This window comes from Antennarius striatus, chromosome 17 (assembly GCF_040054535.1).
Source record: "Antennarius striatus isolate MH-2024 chromosome 17, ASM4005453v1, whole genome shotgun sequence".
Lineage (NCBI taxonomy): Eukaryota > Metazoa > Chordata > Actinopteri > Lophiiformes > Antennariidae > Antennarius > Antennarius striatus.
In genome coordinates, this window is record NC_090792.1 from 2,997,184 (window position 1) to 3,018,023 (window position 20,840).

Genomic DNA, 20,840 nt, shown 5'->3' on the forward strand with positions numbered 1-20,840 from the left:
CAAAAAATGCTCTGGAGAGGGAGGCTTGATTGGCAAGGAAAGCTTTGAATTGGATGTTTGGTGCCTATTGAGTAAAATGAGTCCTACAGTACTGTATGTGTTCTTTAGGGAGTCTTTGTTGTTGTGTACGGAGCAGAGCATGACAGCAGCATCTCAAATTAAACTGCACCCTGGAGTTCTGGCAATCCTTAGAAATAATAAAGTAGGAGACAATATTGTACCCACTGATCTCTGGTATCTTGATATGAGATACTCTTTTATATACTGTATATCAAACACAAAGTCAAATCAACCTGGTTTGTCTCATTTTGTATCAAGGCCAGGAAATATCTATGCTGTGTTAAGGCAGAAGAAACTGCAACATACATTAAATTTTGTGTAGTACATTAAAAACTAAGAAGCCAATGGCTTATACTCGTCAACCCTTTTTTTTTTTTTTTTTCAGATGTTCTTGTTGATGTTCCAACACTGATGAAAGTGAAGTCTGCTGTAATAACATGTCTGGAAAGAAAAAAAAGTAACTGAATAAACTAAACTATAGAGTTCGATCTATAATTAATGACACTATTTTTAGAGGTAAATGAAATGTAAAAAGGTTGGATGTTGGCAAAAGGATTTTCTATTTTTTTGTTTTTTTCTTTCTTGACAGCATGATGTCTCATAAATCAGGCACCGCAAGTCTAGAGATGACATTTCTGGCCAGATTGCTGAATTGTCTCTTTCTTCATCATCATTCGACTGATGCTGAGATCTCAAATACAAAATATTTCCTCTGGATCCTGCTGTTCATTGATGATCCCGGTTCTTTTCCATCTCTTCGTTATAAACCAAATTATCTCAAACAATTTAGCTGGATTGCTATGACATTTTGTGCAGACTGACCTGGGAGTCATGGCTGACTTAGGTTTCCCATGCTTTTATCCCTAGAGCTCTGTGCAGGTTGAAGTTTTCATTTATCAGTCCCACAACTTGAATCCTAATGACAAATGCGGTCCTTGACCTTTCTTGCAGTACCATCATGAGGTTGACATTTGGTGCAGACACCCGTCTCCCTAACATGCAAATGCCTCTTAAACATCAAAGCATGTAGGGACCCAACAGCACTGCATCCCTTCTGAAACAATCCTCAGCCTTTTTTTATGATGTGCAATTGAATATTAAATTTCCTCCCAATTTAAACATAAATCTGTAGTCTATTTGAGGTATTTTGTTAAGCTTTTAGTTAACACTGTAGGATTATGGGACCATAATCCTCTTCAATGCATTTGTGCTTTGATCTTTCTTTGTAGATTTACAAACATGTAATTTATGTGTCTGAATTAGTCCAAATCTTTTTGGCACTCGTTTTTTTTTTTTTTGTTTGGCACTCATTATTTGATACGACGCCTAATTCCCGATGACTGTTGTTCGTCCTCCAACAGCATTACTACACTCCCACTGTTCTGAAAACATTCATGCTGATAGGTGAAATGAAATGTCAGTTATGTTTGTGGCACCGCCTACCCATCGCTATAATTGGTCAATACCTGACTTGCCATTTTCACTATTGGTCAATTTTGCACCGCTGCTGACAGACCAGGAAGAGATGTTGTCTGCCAGGTAAATATTCAACAGAGGATGCTAGCTCCCCACCTGTCAGATACGACAAAAGGACTGCCAGCAACTCCCAAGTAACTGGAGCAAAGATGAAACAACACGCTTTATCGAGGACATTAAGGTATCTCACGATTCCTGAGTGACTTATTGTCGCAGTTTGACAGAAGCAGAAGTTGTAGGGTGCGGCCTGTTGTCTGTAGCTTGCAAGCTAAAAGGAATCTTGTATTTCGCGGTTTAATAAATGTATCGTCCACAAGCAGAACGTTATTAAGCTGAGGCTGCATGGCTCTTTGAACGTTACGAACTCTAAAAAATGAAGCACGATAATATTTCGTGTCTTTTCGAGTGCAGATGAAAACGCTCAGGAAACTACTGAACACCCTAGAGATTAGCTAGTGAACGTTGGCTGTACAGTTCGCGCTAGGTGGTTGTTATCGCTTTGTCTTTCAGATTATATCTGAAAATCAAGTCAGTTGTTGATTTAGTCATCGGATATTGTTGGGCCATGTTTAACTTTACTTTAATAGACAGGGTTATCCGATGATGCACCCCAGTTTTCTGATGGGAGAGGGCTCCGTCTGTGCTTTAACTATTTAACCCAAAGACAGACAAGTTAGTTGTTCCTGTTCTTTTCTCACTCTACACTCTCGCAGTCTTGTTGAACAACATACACCCCTCATTCCCCAACACCTAAACATCACCATCAGTGGTTAAAATATACATTCCCATGCAGCCACATTTGTCTTTTGCTTTATGTCAGATTTAGCTGACAACACCTTGACCATATACAGGTCACTTGTGTAGACGATATGTTTGGAGGGTCAATTACCTGACAGCATTACCTGAAAAACCCTCAGGTAACTGTGATAAGTCACTGTCAACACTGATGATTCATGTAGGCTATAAGTCACACCCTGAACTTGCCTTGAAGGATTCAGATGGATCATTTCGTCTGTGTTTAAGACAGATACATGTATAAAACACATTACCTTTAAGTGGGTTAGTCATGGTTGTTATTTCTTGAAAAATGGGATGTTGCAGGTTTTTTTGTGTTAATCCTTTATGAGAGGCAAACCTGTCAGTTCACTAATCCATTTTTTGAATGCACTATCTAAAAACAACACTGATGTTTTCTCTGAGAGAGATTTAGGTTTTAACACATCAGTGACATTACTGATGTGTTAATATCTACTGACATTAATCTAATCCACCATTTTGGGTGGATTAGATTAAGTTTATAATGTTATGCTTTATGTGTAACAGTAGTGAAATTTTAAACTCCTACAGTTGGGCTGATTGTGGTCACAGCGTCCACTTCCACACACGTGCAACAATTTTGGATTAGGACCTACCACACAAACAAAGCTGAAAGATCATTCCAGTCTCAGGAAAATTCTAATCATTAAGTACAACCAATGTCTTTATGACATGCAATGGAGATGCCTTTAATGATTGAAGTCTGTTCTTTTGGTAATTTTAACTGTCAAAGTAAAATGTTTTATTTAATCAAAACACTTGCAGATTATTTGCTAGGTTGGGAGTGAGATTTCTCATTCAGCTTGTGACTGACAGCCAAGCTTAGTTTCTACCCACCTCACTTTCTTAATATATCTTACACCCTCTACTGCCGTATTTTCAGAACTTATTGTTGCATTAGAAAATAATAAAACACATTCCACATGCACTTTGTGAAAGTTTGTTGAATGTTTTTGTCTTTCCTGGGTTTTTTGTATGCAATATACCTAATTGGACATTTCTCCTTCTTGTTTTAGACATCAGTCTGAGAGCCTGTAGCCATGGAGGGCCATGTTGCCAAAAACAATGAAAGCGCTTTTCCCAGCTTTGTGGATTTGGATGATTTTCTCACCAAGCACAACTCCAACTTCATCTGGCTCCTTGTTGGTAAGTCTGTAGCTTTACTATGTTGACCATTTTTAGGTCAGCACATGTTTTCTTGGCATCTGAAGTACTGTATGTCGTGTGAAGTGCACATGTCTACCTGGTCTGTTGGTTATTTTGTTAATTTTAATCCTCTTGGAATTAGAATTACTTTCTTTTGGAGGAGCAAAAATATTGTTTAGTTCCGTATAACTAGAAAAATAGAACTTAAATTGTCAGGAATAATCCAATATTGAGGGATGAAGAACACATTATTTATATGTGAAGCTTGTGAAATGGTCAAAATTTGTTTATACATTCTTTGATATATGAACACTTATGTCATCACTTAATGTCATTTTGAATTTCCCAGTTTGGGATCATTAAAATTTCTATCTGTCTGTCTGTCTACAATTATATAGAGAAGCTGACATTTTGTTACGTGCAGTTAAATGCTATTAAATATGATAAAATGTGTTTAAACTTTAGCCTTTGTGTATTAAACATTACATTTTCAGCTAAATACTTTTCAGAAATACTGAAGATGTGCTGAGTGTTATAAGTTTTTCAAACTGTAAACTGTAGATTTACGTATTTCAATCCTAATATTCCTTGTCCTGACTAACCTGGCCACGTTGTGTTGTATCTTTTCAGCCACCATTCTGTCCTGTGCATGGATTATTTATTTAACTTATTACAATTCCCGCAACATTGGCCTCATCCTCACCCTCATCATCAACAGACTCTACAAGGATGGCTACATTCATATTGGTGCGTACATGAGGAGCTCCGTCACGCAGGGGTGAATAGGGAGGAGGAACACTGTCAGCGTTTCAGCTCAAGGCGCTAACTCAGTCCGCTGAATATGTCATGATGAGCTGGCTTCTTTTAGTGATTTATAAAATGGCAATGAACTAAATGACACAGAAGTTGAGTTTTAAAGAGTGTTGAAGCCATTAAATCTTGATGCTGCCATTTTTTTTAAGCAGCTGAATCCATTTCTTTCTAAAACGTGGTTCAGTCAATATCAGTACATTAAGTCAAGTGCATTTGGTCTGTAATGAACTCTAAGTAAAAAAAGAGGATGCAACATGTCAACAAGATGCCTACTGTGCAATTAGAAGTGCTTGTTTTAAGGAAATGAACATTTACACCAGTGTATGGTGGCACAAGTTGCAGCTAGCTTGCCTTGAGCCACTAAGAAGGGCAAGGTATGATTAGAAAGGCAGGCTTAAATAATTGACGAGTATTACTTCATTACAGTAGCCTTTACTAAAATGGATTACTACAAAGTCAGCCCTGTGTCATTCAATGTATTTTTCCTTCTTAAAATACTTTGCAGGGGCACAAAAGTGTAGAAAAGAAATGTAAGCAATACTAACTTTCTAAAACAGTTAATGATGACACAGAGGGAAAGAACTGATTAAAACATGTATGCACTTTTTTGAGACAGTCAGAGGAAATGTCAACATCTGTCAGATGCTTCCAATGACAGATTGATTTACTTGTGCCGTTCTACATCCGAATTAAGATACAAGCAATACTCAAATGCTTGTTGGGATTTCAACTTTGCCAACACAACGATCTAAACCTTTTGTGAGACGTTTTAACTGGCTTCGTAAAAAACGTTTTACTCTCACTTTTAGAAGCTGCAATTTTTACATAACAGAATTTTTAGACTCTCTTATGTCTGTGTATCCTGAAATGTATCTGACACCCCCTTCCCCCACAGGCTCCTTCTCCTTCTCAGTGCTGTCAGGGAAAGTCATGTTCAGAGATGTGTACTACATCAACCAAGACATGTCTATCAGGTAACTGGACGTTTGCCACTTCCTGTCTGTTCCTCGAAAATCTGATTGCTTGTTTGCTGATGGAGTTTTCTTCCCTGCAGGATACAGGATGGCTTCCTCATATTTCGATGGTGGAAAATGTATAACCCAAAACAGAAACAGCATGGTGAGTAGAGCAGTGGTTTGTTCTCATGGCAACCTGTCCTGATGCTCATGAATACAGCTTTTAAACGTTTTCTTGATTTAACACATTCTTTAATCGGAGAAATATGTAGGAAAAGTAAAATAATGATTCCAATTAGGAAATACTCCGCTACTTTTATTTCTTATTCAGGTCTAAAATTGTAGAATATTATAAACTCTTCTGTCTGTTGTGTCAAGATGCAACAGGTTTTTAAATGACCCGTCATATACTGACAGTTTTGTGTTTCACGTGTTGTTCTCATTCTCAGATCCCAAGGCAGAGACCAGGCTTTATGTGACAGTTAACGGCTTTGAATTTCATGTCTACAATCGGACCGACCTCTATGGACGACTGCAGGAGACCTTCGGACTGGAGCCTACACTCCTAACGCCCAAGAGAGATGAAGAAAGGGAACGAGAAGACAGAAAAAAGACGCTAGAAAGGTTTGGCAGAAACAATGACAAAGGGAAAATCATAGATATGAAATTTGTTCAGTTGAAGTTACTCAGTTCTGGCTCCTCATCAGCTCCACATTATCGGGCTTCTGCTGTTTGGGAATTTTTTTTCCCCTGAATCTATTCAGTAAATGGAAAAAATAAACAATTTTTCTGCAATTCACAAGTCAGCATTAATAGAAAGAAAGAAACTCACTTTATTATCCCCAATAGGGAAATTATTTTTACACTCGAACCATACATATTAGACATAGTGAGTGCAGGCCCCTGATCAAACACACATACACACTAGGACCCTGTAATCATGCAATTAGTACAGGAAGAAGCAGACTGATGGGCAGCGACTTCATGGTGCGCCGAAAATGAGCAGCTTGAAAAGGGATGGCGCCTTGCTCAAGAGCGTCTTGGCAGTGCTCAGGAGGTGAGCTGACACCTCCCACTGTCAGCTGCAAAGATGGCTGGGCAGCAGCGGGAATCGAACTCCCGATCATGGATCATTGGACGACCCGCGCTACCACTGAGCCATTGCAGCCCCCAAACTGTTTAAAAAGCAGGAATCAGCATTTTTCCTGTCAGACTGCTGAATAAAAAAAAACAGAATTTTTTTTTTTCTAAAAGAAATTAGGAGTGAATTTCCCACTTTCTAACTTACAGCCAGATGAAATAGATATTTTTCATGAAGCTCTATTTAATTGACTCTTCTCTGGTTCTTCAATAGTGTGAACATTAAAGCAGAGAGTCCAGACCCCGCGTCTTCTTGGCGGTCCCTGATTCCTGTCATCAAAGTAAACATCAGCACAGTAAGTACTTTATAAACAACAACAATAAATAAATAAATAAATAACTGATCCAAGTCGTAAGATAACATTTTTGAAGTGTTTTGGTCTTCCTTTAACTTTTGGATGTTTACTCTTTGCTCCAGGGACGTTTGGCGTTTGGGAACCACTACCTACCCCAAACTCTGTGTGTGAACTTTGAGGATGCGTTCCTGACTTACGCCACCAAGCCTCCATCCAGCCACCTGGACCAGTACATGCACATCGTCAAAGGCTCACTGGAAAACGTGCGTGTCATGCTGGTTCCCAGTCCCCGCTACCTTGGCATGCAGAACGATGAGTAAGTACAAGTCATAGAAAAAGAATTTTAATCTGAGCCTCGTCTTCACAAAAGCGACGTCACGGCAACATAGTTGGTAGCACTGTTACCTCACAATAAAAAGTCTTAGGTTCAAATCCACCTGTTGAGCTCGGTCTGTGGTTCTCTCGATTGAAGATATGCAGTAGACGTGAATACATGACTCTAAACTGACTATAGTTGTGTGAATGTAAGTGTGAATGGTTGTTTGTCTTCCTGAGTAGCTCTATTGAAGTGGGGCCAGGCGTCACACACATAAGATAAATGTTTAATTTCCAAAAAACTGTTTGGACCGAACTTCATGAGGATTTAACACCAAAGAGATTAAATAATGTGGCTTGGTTTTTGGTGTTTATAAATGCAGAACAATCTGTGAAACTTGTGAACATAATTTTCCTTGCCATGGTGATTCAAGTATTAAAACGATTTTGTCTAGATTAATCACTGGCTTGAGTAATCACTTAAAAATATACTTCAATGCTCATTTTTAAGTGTTCTTTAATGTCCTTAGAAAATGATTTTGTTGTACAGTTTCAACTGGGGAGGTAATGCGCATGTTACGCATAGCGAGAATCCTCCACACAGGTGAAATAGTTCTGTAGGGCTTTTTATATTTAGCACAAAATATATGCAGAGTCATTTAAATATATTCATTGTTAACAAATATTTATACTAGAATTTTTTTCCCCCTAAAACAATCATTTATTCATTTTAGTACCACTTTTTTTTTTTGCAAAAGTCACTGGCTGATGAATGTAGAATAACTATGAGGATGTTTTTATCTAAAATTGGGTCACAGATCATTTTATTACCGAGAATGTTTGCAGAATGTCTGGATGAGGCATCCATCTCCTGCTCAGATATATTTTCACTGAACTGCATAATAAGCAGAGAATCCATAAACCAGAATTTGCATTTCAGCTTAACAAAATGAAACGGTGATGTGTTCTGTTCATGATTATGGGGAAAATGGGATGAAAACTAACTGAAGTGTAGACGCCGTCAGTGATTTAATCTTTTTTACGATCTTCAAGATGTTGGAAAGGTTTGCTGGTCCAGTGAGATGAAGGTCTGCATTTATACAGCTGAAAGATGTTTCAGTCTGCATTTACATCTATGGAAATGGAATGTGTATAATACAGGCATTGCCGATCTGACCCAACTTACAATACGTTCCTGAGTTCATAACCCCTTCATTAAATCTTGTCATGGCTTCTGTGAACTGTGCCTCATTGAATTTTTAATCCAGACCTCCCAGACTGATGGGTGAAGGCTTTGTGGTCCTGCAATCCAATGATGTCGACATCTATTACTACCAAGACGAACCTGGTAAGCGTGTGTTTACTATTGAACTGCCTTCTACGTTTAGCCAGAAAAGATGTGAGAATCACTCATGGATGGTAGCAGGATAACTGTGCAGCAGCACCAGGTCAGAAAAGTGTTCCTGTGCGCAGGTCTGATGCCTGAAGAGCAGGAGAGTGGGGAGGAGGCAGAGACGTGCAGTGAGGACGATAAGCTTCAGGACCTGCCGCCATGTTGGGGTCTGGATATCGTCTGCGGAAAAGGAACCGACTTCAACTACGGCCCTTGGGTGGATCGTCAAAGGTGACTGAAGATCATGCACAAAAACACAATCTCTGTTTTCCCGAAGAATTAAACATTTTGTAAATCTTGAAGCAGTTCAGCATTTAGGACATATTAAGTAGTTTGTTTTGCAAAAAAGAGGTGCATAAAATGAGCTAAAATATTACCACAAGAGGGTTAACATAAAACGACACACTTGGAAACTCCAAGTGAGCCATTGGTTGCTTGATCTTAGCAGTTATTGCAATAAAATTTGTAATTAAGTTGGAAAAAACATAGCTCCATTCTTATATTGTATCTTTTGTAAAGGGTGAAGTATCAAATGCAAATTCTTGGTTTAATGGCTGCTCTGGTTTAATGTTCTAGCATCAAACTTTAAAGTTGTGGGTCTTAATAGATCTTCCGTGTGGTGAACTGTCTCTTTTCTCAGGGACTGTTTGTGGAAGTTCTTCTTGCCAGCTGACTACCAGGCCATGAAAGTCACTGAGGTTGCCGAGCCAGGAAAACCCAGACAAATCCAGGCTTTCGAGCTCCGCATGAACATCATCGCTGACGCCACCATCGATCTGCTTTTCACCAAAAACAGGGTAACTCTTGTCCTTTTTCCCTTAATACTTTTCTTTCCCGATAAACCCTGTGATCTTTCTTTTTCTCTGCTGCTCTCCTCGTCTTTGACTCGCGATGTTTTATCTGTTGATTTTGGTTCATGTTTTATGCTTTTTTAAATTTTCCTCCTTAGGCGGTGCAGAGATTTTCACAAAGCTTAGCGTGTGGAGTGCATACTAAACATCACCATAATTGCACATAGAATGAAAACATAAAACGACTTGGATCAGGGAAGATTCTCATTATATTGTGTCTTTAGTGCATATTTCTGTTTGCATTAGGTTTAGGTTAGCTTTGTTTGACTTTGAAGGCAGTAGGGCAGCCTGTATTAAAATTTGACCGCATGCGTAATGTTTCTGTGTGTCTCTCTCTCTGTCTCTCTGTCTTCTGTTTTCATCGCTGGCAGGAAACCAATGCCATCCATGTGAACGTGGGTGCTGGCTCGTACCTTGAAGTGAACATCCCCATGACTGTAGGCGAGAACGGTATGTCAGAAAGAAATGTCAGTTTTTGCAGCAGCTGGTTAAAGGACAGATTTTGCATACAGAAACGCGTTTTCCCTTTTTTGGTAATAATCTGTTTAACTGACGAATGACTAAACTGCGTCGATCATTAGAAGCAACATGACAAACAAGTCAGGATGAAAACAGCTGGGAGAAGCAAGCTGGGGATTTTTATGTTTGTCATTTCTATAAAATTGATGGAATAAAATTAAAATAAAATTCTATAAACTGTTTCTTGTTCAATAAATCATAATTCGTGTTACTCCAGCTCATAAATCGAATCTCTTGAGATCACAGCGAACACTCTTCTTATTGTTGCTACAAATGTTGCTACAAATTGTGCAGGAGTCTGAATGATGGAGGCGACAGTCAGTAACTGAATAACAGTTCCATGAAAAAGACTGTTGTTTGAGAAAACAAGTCGAACACAATGTTTTCCAGATTTAAAAGAGAGTTTACCGGACCTTACATTCATTATAGGTTATGAACAGAACTGGAAGAAATTGCTAGTGTCTTCCTTTAATTACTGTGGCAAAAAAATTAATTTTTCCCAGCAGACTTGGCATCTTAACAGAGAAGTGCTGCACACAACTGACCAATGAAATCAACTATTATAGCGTTGAAGCCCAGAGTTTTCTGATGTTGCTTTTTCATGATAAAGGAATTTAAATAAATTAAAAGGAGACTTTTATTGTGAGGCAGGAAATGTGGTGGTTTTTTTTTGATAGTTCTCAGTTATACAGCTTAGATGAAGAGTTTTAGACAACAGGCTCAAACGCTTCACTTCACATCTACAAATTGCTAACAGGTAAACAAGTTGTTACCTGCTGTGTGATATAAAAACTCAGAACAAAATAACAGGGACTTATACAGTGAAGAGGTTAGTGTAAAAATCCACCTCTTCTCTTTGAAGGAAGTGTATCAAGAGATGTCCTGCTGTAACGGAGATGGAGCCAAGCAGCACATCTGCACAAAGAGAAACGATTATGTGTTTCAAATGCTTCATTTTAGAGCCTTGCACACATTTCATTCATCAAAATCTTGGCAAAATGTAACTAGATGTCTATAAATTAGTTTTATTGCACATGTTTATCGGTTGTATCGTGAACAGAGTTGTATTCCACTTATCAAAAGTTCAATGATTTGATCCCCAGTTCAACCAAGTCTGTAAGTCAAACCAGCCTGGAGATACTGAAACTGTCAGTTCCCTGGGGGCCGTAGTGGCAGCCCACCGCTCCTCAAGAAAGGCTTGAATACAGAGGAAGAATCCCCCTTGGGGATAACTAAAGTGTCTAAGATCTAAAGCAAAAAGTGTGAAAGGGTCTCCGGTCTTTGTGGGTTAAGTGATGTTAAATTTGAAGCCCATGGCCAGGATGATGGAGTAGATGTTAGATAGCACTTACAGTGATTGTTTGTGATATTTGTGTAATAATTCTTGCCACTGATCTGATAATATTTCAACATTCATCAGTCAGTGCTTTCCTCTCTCTCCAGAAATGAAGTTAGTCTAAAATGGTTTTTCAACTTTTGCTGGATTAGATTAAAATCTGTCTCTTCTCTCCCCTCTCCTTTTCTCTCTCCTCACCTCTCCCCTCTCCCTTCTCTCCTCTCTCCTTTGTCCTCTCTCTCCTCGCTCATCTCCTCTCTCCTCTGCCCCCAGGCTACTCTCCTACCATCAAAGGCCAGCTGCTTCATGTGGACACCACCAGCAGCATGCTGTACAGGACTCTCCTAGAGGCTGAGATGCTGGCTGTAAGAAGCAGACAATAACACAAGGCGCTTTTCACAAGACTTGTTTGAAATTAAAAACTACTTGTTCATTAAAGTTGTAATGGTTGTTGCAGCCCGTGTCCCGGCTGCTGGCTGAGCTTCTACTGGAGAAATTCCAGCACTCTTTATACCCATTAGTCATTTAAACATCGAAAACTGTAATTATCTTCTCAGACCCAGATTTCAAAATCTTAGAGTACTCCTGAAAGATGCAGTAAGAAAAATTAAGAACCATTCCACTTAAGTGCAGGCCGGTTCAAGACCCGTGTGAGCCAAAGTGTTTGGAGTTTGAACTGGTAGTGGGAGGTGCCAGATCACCTTCTGAGCACTGCCAAGGTGCCCTTGAGCAAGTTTCTCTTTGGACGGCCCACGAAGGAGCTGAACTCAAGTCTACCTCCCTATCATTTGCATGCCTGCTGGCCCCTTTTTTTGTGTGCGTGTGCAATGTGCTAGAGTGGACAAGTAATTTCCCATAAGGGGGATTAATAAAGTTGATTTCCTTTCACATTGTTCTTTTTCAGTTTCATGTCATCGCCAGCTACCCTCGGGTGTGGAACATGCCTCAGTCGTGGCAGTGTGAGATTGAGGTGTACAAGGCCACCTACCACTTCATCTATGCCCAGAAAAACTTTTTCACAGGTGAGTTGTCTTGCAAATAGAATTATAATCAGTACATCTCGTCCACAACAGATAAGCTAATCGTTTAGCAAACAGTACTTTAATAGTGAAATGGATGAAAATCTTGTCTCTCCCCCCCCCCCCAGATCTAATCCAGGACTGGGCGAGTGACAGCGCTCCAGATATTTATTCCTTTGTGCCCTATTCCTGGAAGTTCAAGATCCTATTCCATCAGTTTGAGATGATCTGGGCGGCCAACCAACATAACTGGATTGACTGTTCCACCAAACAGCAAGAAAATGGTAGGGAACAGGCAAAGATGCAAAGAACCATAGAAAGTGTGTGTGCTGTCAATGAATTCAAGGCATCATTTGTCTATGTATTTTTTTCCTCAGTGCTCCAGATGAACAAAATACATAATCTTTCTTTCATATTTAATAATCCTTATGTGAATTAGTTTTATTCTGTAAGGAAATGAAAAACACCTAAATTAAGATCTTTGTGTTTGTTTAAACAAGTAGAATTTTACATGTTATTTAGTCAGATGTGTTTCCTGTAAATGCACGTCGTAGATTCTGTAAACGTACAAATCCAGACCAGACCAGAAACTTCTGGCTCACTGAAGACTCATTCTGTATGATCAGATGTAAAGACAGCCACGGATGAGGGAAAAGACATTTAACCACCTCTTTAAAATTGGAAAATGATCCCTCCGAGGATAGTTTGACCTCATTAGGTCGTGCTATAACATGCGGTATATTCTCCTGTGCAGGGTTGACTGATCAGTTTCATTATTGATTTCCTCTAGTGTACCTGGCGGCGTGCGGTGAGACACTCAATATCGACTTTACTTTGCCTTTCAATGAGTTTGTTCCAACCACCTGCCACACCCGCTTCAGCCTGAAGGTGAGTCGCACAGAAGTTCAAGACCACCGTTAGTTTCACAAACACTGGAGACAACACCTTCACAAGAAGCGATTTGCTGCTCCTCCAGATGAATTTTTATTAGAGTATCATCCAGTAACTTTGAAAATACCCTTTTTTTTTATATTAAGGGACTGTCGGTGCTTAATCAGAGGAGGTTGGTTTTTCTGTGATATAGATTCTTGTTTTATTTTATGGTGAGCAACAAATATTTTACTGTTTGCCTCCCAGGAAAACACACAGCCCTCCCTCCCTCTATAAATACACAACATTTACATAATAAGCCACAGCCAGCATTAATGATGTGCATATCAATGTTAGAATTCCCAAATAAACTAACATATACATCAGGTATCCACTTGAATGGAAAATATCCTGTTGTGTATCTCTTATTAGAGGAAACCTATGTTCATTCTGAAAACCTGCACGAACCCGCAGTCTGTGCAGAACGTTAATTAACATCTGATCCCGATGAAAAGCTCGAGCTTAGACGGATTTGTTGGTTCAGCTGTTTAAAAATAAATGGAATAAATAATCCATCAAACGTAGCCTCTGTGCTACCTGGATGGCATTATTACACGGTCACGACATAAACAGACTTCAGACCATTTTGGTTTTGATACTGGACTGATCTCCGTACTGAAGGAAGCAGGAAAGAACCAGAGGCAAGACTGCTTACTGTAAAAATAAATCACTGATCTAATAATAGCTACATCCATGGCCTGCTACTGGATGCCTCATTATAAGCCGCTCCATATTCCCATCCTCTGATGCTCCACATTTATTTGGCTCTGTAACATTAAAATGTGAGATCTGAGGGCCAAAAATATTTGGGGGGCTGGGGTCAGAACATCCTTGGCTGAGATTGTGGGAAACTAATTCAGGATAAAATATAGTGACGAGGGAAACGGATGGTATTTGTGTTTATTGGGGTCTGTTCCCGCAAAGTGTGAAAGCACAAGCTGTGTGTTTTCATATTTGACATTCAGATGTGTTTTCTATGTGCCCATATGCACATAGTATGTCACTAGCATGAACATGTGCTGGTGTTCTCACATAACGTGTCACATCCTCCTCAGGCAGAGGATACAGACATGCGACTGTCTCTGCCGGAGTGCCACCTGAGTCGCTACCCCCTCCTCACCCTGGCCAAAGATTACCAGAATATCAAGCTGCCTCCGGATATGTTCATGCCGGGGGAGAACCAAGGGGTGCCCCCTCCCAAACCCACCAAGTCCCGCTGGAGGAACATTACCCATGCAGAGTGAGTGAGAAAAGAACACGAATCACTTTTTAGCAACTAGCTGGATCACTGATGATTGTAACATGAATCCACATGAACGCTGAGCTGCCTGAGAGGAGAACCTTCGGTAGAACATCCACTGCGTTTTGTACACAGTCATTTATCAAATATGGACCAGAGCCAGGTGATACTGGTGTAGCACTGAGAGAGACCCACTTAACCCCCTGGGAGGTTACAATAGAATTCTGTCTGGACCAGTGCACTCTGTTCCAGAGAAATCAGGCGAGACCCATTTGTTGCTTCTCACCTCAACTGCATGTCCTCGATCCTCGCCTCATAAAGCGAACAATGAACTGGAAAATCCATTTGAAATGATGATAAACTCAAAATTTATGACTGCGTATTGAGCGTACATGGTTTTTTTTCTACCTCTCATCAGAGCTGGCTGGGTGGATTGCTGGAGCGTGCCCAACTTCTTGCTCATCATTGACTACACCTGGCACCCCATTTATCCCCAGAAGGCTGATGAGCAGCTCAAACAGTCACGTAAGCTCAATGCTTTGTGTCTCTTTTTGCCACAAAGCCTACCATGGCTCTACTTAAGAGCCACCTGCCTCTGACTGAGCTGTTTGCTTCTCCAACTTACTCCAACGTCATTCTTTTCTCAAGTGTCGGAGATGGAAGAATCCATGCTGTCAGCTCTGCGACCTCCAGAACACACCAACACCAAACCACGCTACACCTCCGCGTCTTCCTCCACCATCCACTGCCGTGTGCCAAACGACCCGTCGGAGCTCCCGCCTGACAGGCTTCATGTGGAGATGGAGATGTCTCCGGACTCTCAGATCATCCTCTACGGGCCTCTGCTGCGAGCACTGATCTCCATCAAGGTACAGATTGAGTTTTAATATAGATATTAACTACACTTTAGTTATATAACATAACAAATCCACCATCAATATGTTTTATATTATTAATTCGAAACAGCTCACTCATCCGGCCATATTTCTGAAATTTCACCCCCAGGAAAACTATTTTGGTGAAGACGACATGTACACAGACTTTGAGGAGACGACATCCAGCCCTGGGCTGTCCACCTCCACCTCCTCCGGCCTCGGCTGGTCCCCTCTGGGGATGGAGGACAGTGAGCAGAAAGGGCCCTCAGACATCCATCCTCTGGACCTGCGTCCCTGGGACATTACTGTCTACATCAACCTCTACAAGGTCCACGGCCGACTGCCAATGGTAAATCAATTAGTGGTTTGGTTTAGGAGTGATTGGCAAGTCCGTCAAATAGGGTTTGAGCGATCAGGAAATATTATAATGTAGTTTTGGTGCTGAAAAAAGAAATAGAATAAAACAAAGTAGAGTTAAAAAATGAAAAGGTGTAATTAAATACGAAAGACTGGAGATCTACATTATGTTTAAGTCCTTTATTTGTCCTCTTTTTCCTGACTTGTGTGGATACTTGCTGGCCATGTTCTTTTAGGCTGTGTGGAGTCCTTGATATGTGTTTCACTTGTTTTTTTCCCCACCTTTTCTGTGTCTCCAGCACTGCAGCAGCGAGGGTCCCGAAGGTCCGTCCGGTTTTTTAGAACGACTGTGTTTCGAGATGAAAAAAGGTTACAAGGAGACGATGCTGCAGCTGCTCCTGTCTCCCATTCACATCTTCGTCAGTGACAACTACCAGGTCTGAAGCAGAGCTGAATGTATCTGATACACTGGGAGTCTTTGGCTTTGAACAGTGTAATCATTGCTGAGGCTCAGGTTTTATCTGCAGGGAATCAGTTAAGGAAAAGGTTGCTTTTTCCAAAAGCACAACAGTAGTAAAGGTGATCCTCCAGTGATGCGTTAGCCTCCGTATTCAACTTTAAAAGGTGACCTGGGGACTTTTTATCTAACACATAAATACAGTCTTGATGACCGTCAGCAAATGGGTGAAAGATATCTTTCATACACATAAAACTTCTCTTTAATCTGCCGGCTGAGGGGATGAGAAACTACCCTGAATAAAGCTTTCTGTTCAGCATTGCATCATAAGAAACATGCTTTTCTCCAGCTACATGTTTACATTAACACCTACAGATTGTAGAACTACACATTATTTGTAAGCCTTAGGCGTGAGTTGGATTTATTTACAGCCTATAGTGATTATCTTTCCCTAATCCTCGACAAACAATGTGCAGCCCTCAGCTGTGTCTGCTGCTGAGAAAACAAGCTGTTTTTTTTCTGTCACATGCAGGATTATTAAAAAGTGAATTTTACTTAAGCCGAATTTTTCTTCCACATTGTTTAGGTTCTGAGGGTTTACTCATTGATGTAAGATTAGAATGTTAGTGTTTTTCTCACACTGCTCTTTCACCTACAGCGACCCACTGCGGATGGGGTGTTGAGGGATGGCCATCTCAGTCTGTCCGGCCTCCAGATGAGGGCCCACGCCATGTTCTCAGCCCACGGCCTCCCTCTGGGCAGCGACACTTTGGAGTATGCTTGGCTCATTGACATGCAGGCTGGGGGCCTCACCGGCAGGGTGACAGTTCCACAGGTGTGTGTGTGGGTTTGTTTGGCAAGAGTGAAAGAGTGGTTTAAAATGTGGCAGTGATACATGAAGCCTTAGATCGTGGTTATATCATCTGTCTTGCAGCCATCTGTAGGAGTGTGTGTCACTAAAAAGCTGTTTTTTTTGTTGTTTTTTTTGCTTTTGGGAACCACCTGTTCATCTCCATCCAGAAAGATCCCTGCAGTAGACACATGTTGATGCATTGCCTGTATTATTTGTGATTTTTAGGTGGCCAGTATGATAGAGTGGGGTGAAACATTCCTTTTCCATGGAGTATCCCGAGAGTTCCAGCTAGAACAGCCCAAGCCCTCCGTCATCTGCCAGCACGGTGCTGATCGTCGCATCTGCGATGCCAAGGTACAAGCAGTCACGGCCACATTCCAGCATTGTCTCTGCCAAAGCTGTTGGGATTGTTCTGACATAGTTAACACTTACATGCAATGATTTATTAATGTTGGTCAGGACTGTCCAGTGTTAAAAGAGAGGAAATGTGCAAAAGGAGGGAGATCATCTTCTAATGATGCCTGGCTCATGAGAAACAACTCTTTCACAGTTGGATAAATTGAAACAACTTCTAACACACAAGTAAACAGTAGCTAAATATAATATTCCCGCCCAACACCATGATGTATGAGATAGAAAACAGTTGTATTTCACTAAATACCTCATTTGTATTTGAACACTAACAAAGCTATTTTTTAAAAACCGGTTCAGTCTGACGGCTGAGCGACTGCGGCTGCAGGTTGTGGAGATTTATGTAAAGCGCTCCCATGCTTCATCAGAGCTGTTTCCTGCTTGGTAATAAATGATGGTTGAATTTCAGATGACCTGCATGCCAGGTCACTGCCGCACATCAGAAGAGCTGAAGTACACCATGACCCGACTGGCCATGGATGGAGTTGATCTCTTCATTGTGGAACATGGCTGTGCTGCCAACATTAAGGTATAGTATTTTTAGTAAAGATAACGACTATTTAACAGTTTAACTTTCTGATGCCTAGAGATCTCCGTTGTTTTCCTTTCTCTCTTCTTCCCTAGACGGCAAACATTCGCGTAGCCAACTGCAACCTGCACAACCAGGCCGTGGGAGAAGGCATCAGTGCTGTGGTGCAAGACGTAAACATCCGGCAGTATATCGAACAGCAGCAGCACCACAGCGAGGCGACCAGGCTACAGCCGGCTGCACAGGGTCAAGGTCCGGGTCAACCGCTGGGTCTCGGCCAGCCCCCTTTGCTGCGACGCTCTGTCTGGCTGGAGGCAGGTTCAGTCAACCTGAACCTCATTACAGCAGACATCGCCCTGGCGGCAGATCACCCAGCCAAATGTGAAGTACAGAGGCATTTTCTGGAGCGTCATGATGCTCAGACCAAAAGGTAGATACACAGATTTTCCACTCTGCTTACACTTAAATGTGCTGACAGCGTGCAGGAGCTTTTAGTTTGATCAAGGCATGTAATGGTAATAAGTTATTATCTGCTTGGAATGTAATACAAATGCATTTAAGTGAAATTATTTCTGTCATATACGTTTTCTCTCCTCCTACCAGCTGGTAGATTAGCCAAATGCTGTTTAAATAGATTCAACAACATAATTCTAGATCTCATTTAAAGGTCTCCAGGGAACCGTTATTAGTGCAGACTTCCCCATATCGTTAGCTAAATGTCTGTGGGATGTCATAATTGATCAACTCTGTCAGCCACTCCAAAACTGTTTTATTTTCTTTCTTTTGAAATCATAATCATCCTCCTTTTACCTTCTTGTCATCAGACTCTGGTTCCTCTGGCCGGATGACGCCAGCGTCCGCAACAAGCGCAGCAGGAACCGCTGCGGCTGCCTCGGCGGCTGCAGGTTTTTCGGAGGAACGAACATGGGGCTGGACTTCTTCAAGCTGGAAGAGCTGACGCCCTCTTCTTCGTCAGCGTTCTCCTCTTCCTGCACTGAGTCAGACATGTCTTACGGCCAGTCTTTGCTACAGCCGGGGGAATGGATTATCACTAAAGAAACACCGAAAGTGGATGGTACGAATTACAATACAGTAAAATGTCCTGATGTCTTAAAAATAAAGAGTATTTAAAAATCCACAATGGGTTACTTCTGAAACAACTGTTACAGTTAATTTATGGAGGTACATTTAGCTTTCTGTCATTATTATGTCTGTATGTTGTTGTGTCACGGATTTTTACAAATGTCTGATTTTTAACAATCACTGAACCACGCATCTTTTTTTTAAGGGAAAGTTGTTGGCCTGAAGACGGACACACACTCACCCTGTCTCCCCCCTGAGCTGCCTGAAAGGCGCGTCCATCAACACCTCAGTCTCCAGGTGCCACAAAGGTCCCACAGCTCTGCCTCTTCCTCTGAGGAGAACAGCTCCTCTAGCGCCGCTTTGCCCCTGCTGGCTGGAGAGCGGGACACCCCCTCGCCGAGCACAGAGGAACGCACGTTACCCGTGAATGGAAAAAGCCCTGCAGAGTGAGTAGCAATCAAAAAATGTTTGTTTGGGATGTTTAGATATTGTGATGCCGTCGTTTTTGTGTGACAAAAAAAGTCAAATAAAAATCAGAGCGATCAGAGGATGCAAGAATATTTTTATTGTATCATTCATCCAAGCTGCAGATATTTATTTTGCCCTCCTTTTATGCAGCACCATAGGAGAGGTTTCCCCGGTCTCACCCAACAGCTCCCAGGATCGCAACTCAGTTCGCTCCCCCCTCTGTTCCCCCCTCAAGCGGCAGTCCTCTGTGCAATCAGGTCGGCTCGGCAGCACCAAGAGCCTCTCGGCGGCCGTCTTCACAGACAAGCCTCCCCCGGTTCTGGCCGGAGGCGTCCAGTTCAGCAGCGAGGTTTCCCGCAGCGACGAGAACGTCCTGGATTCTCCTCGTCAGCGGAGGAGCTACGGTTCCTTTCCTTTCACACCTTCAGCCGACTCCAACACTTTCCATCAGTACCGCTCCGCAGACTCCAGCATGTCTGTGGCCGACAGCGAGGCCTACTTCTCCGCTGCTGAAGACTTCGAGCCGATCAGCAGCGCCGATGAGGGTCCAGGAACGTACCCGGGCCGCAAGAAGAAGAGGAGGCAGCAGATGCAGCAGCCGCAGCAGCCCCCTTATCACATGGAGAACTACAGGTCAGCAGAGATGATGGTGGAGTTAAATATTTGTTTTGAATATTCTGAAAGCTGACCTTCAGTGGAACTGAAAATTCTCAGTTCAAAAGTTTGAAAATGTGAGTGGAGACTGGATGGATGATCAGATTGAGTACAAGGTTAAGAACATGATTAAAGATTACGTCGTGAGCTCTCGGAAACATCTCTCGTTTCTCATCTGTAGACATGATAAATGAATATGACCCTTCCTGACCCCTGCCAGATTGCTTGAAGTTCTATCCTTTTAAATAATTTTTAAAGGGGGCATTCTGAAGGATTCTAGATATATTTGAACATTATGATGAATGTAGAAATTGGATTCTTTTATCAAACAGCTCCTGTTTGTCCATCTATTTAACAACACAATTATGAATCTTCAGTTGTATTATCACAGGGTCATCTGGAAGTCTCAGATTCACAATTTGAAGTTAACATACACCTATAGACAAACTCCATTTATTTGCTTATTCTCATGTTTTTTTTTTTCCGAAATGGTAAAATCCTCATGGCAAAGTATGAATACAAAGTACACTAAATGTGCTGTGATTTTTTTTTCTTTGTTTGATTTCTAAAATGATTTGCATTTGTTCTTTTACAGGGCATGTTGCAAGCATCATTTATTAGTTAATCTGGTCATACAGGTTATTGGTTACCGTGACGGTTTGCAGCAAATGAGACGTCTGATTCACCGACAGCTACTTACTGCTGCTGCTCTTTGAAAAATTCAATTTTAGTAATGTTCCTGCAACCTTGTGTTTATATCACCCAAAGTGTTCCAGCAATCATTTCAGCTCACCTTTTGTGTGATGCAGCCTCTGAGCAAAAGACAAATAGTCGATTTGTTCTTATG

General features: G+C 41.3%; 1 protein-coding gene across 12 annotated transcripts in view; it reads left to right on the forward strand.

Annotated features, from left to right (window-relative positions):
- Positions 1-1,584: 1,584 nt before the first annotated feature.
- The window catches only part of kiaa1109 (KIAA1109 ortholog), a 55,289-nt gene continuing 36,033 nt past the window's right edge, over positions 1,585-20,840 (forward strand). For all 12 annotated transcript variants that reach the window (XM_068338609.1, XM_068338612.1, XM_068338615.1 and 9 more), the window contains exons 1-28: positions 1,585-1,717; positions 3,369-3,498; positions 4,129-4,245; positions 5,207-5,285; positions 5,366-5,430; positions 5,717-5,891; positions 6,622-6,703; positions 6,826-7,019; positions 8,287-8,366; positions 8,492-8,642; positions 9,052-9,208; positions 9,634-9,712; positions 11,391-11,482; positions 12,022-12,139; positions 12,265-12,420; positions 12,927-13,024; positions 14,122-14,306; positions 14,725-14,831; positions 14,955-15,175; positions 15,312-15,530; positions 15,838-15,975; positions 16,654-16,830; positions 17,074-17,202; positions 17,669-17,788; positions 17,884-18,218; positions 18,613-18,863; positions 19,077-19,317; positions 19,490-19,972. In XM_068338609.1, coding sequence (XP_068194710.1) covers positions 3,393-3,498; positions 4,129-4,245; positions 5,207-5,285; positions 5,366-5,430; positions 5,717-5,891; positions 6,622-6,703; positions 6,826-7,019; positions 8,287-8,366; positions 8,492-8,642; positions 9,052-9,208; positions 9,634-9,712; positions 11,391-11,482; positions 12,022-12,139; positions 12,265-12,420; positions 12,927-13,024; positions 14,122-14,306; positions 14,725-14,831; positions 14,955-15,175; positions 15,312-15,530; positions 15,838-15,975; positions 16,654-16,830; positions 17,074-17,202; positions 17,669-17,788; positions 17,884-18,218; positions 18,613-18,863; positions 19,077-19,317; positions 19,490-19,972 — 4,355 coding nt within the window. In that variant the 5' untranslated portion in view covers positions 1,585-1,717; positions 3,369-3,392. The remainder of the gene's footprint in view (positions 1,718-3,368; positions 3,499-4,128; positions 4,246-5,206; positions 5,286-5,365; positions 5,431-5,716; positions 5,892-6,621; positions 6,704-6,825; positions 7,020-8,286; positions 8,367-8,491; positions 8,643-9,051; positions 9,209-9,633; positions 9,713-11,390; positions 11,483-12,021; positions 12,140-12,264; positions 12,421-12,926; positions 13,025-14,121; positions 14,307-14,724; positions 14,832-14,954; positions 15,176-15,311; positions 15,531-15,837; positions 15,976-16,653; positions 16,831-17,073; positions 17,203-17,668; positions 17,789-17,883; positions 18,219-18,612; positions 18,864-19,076; positions 19,318-19,489; positions 19,973-20,840) is intronic.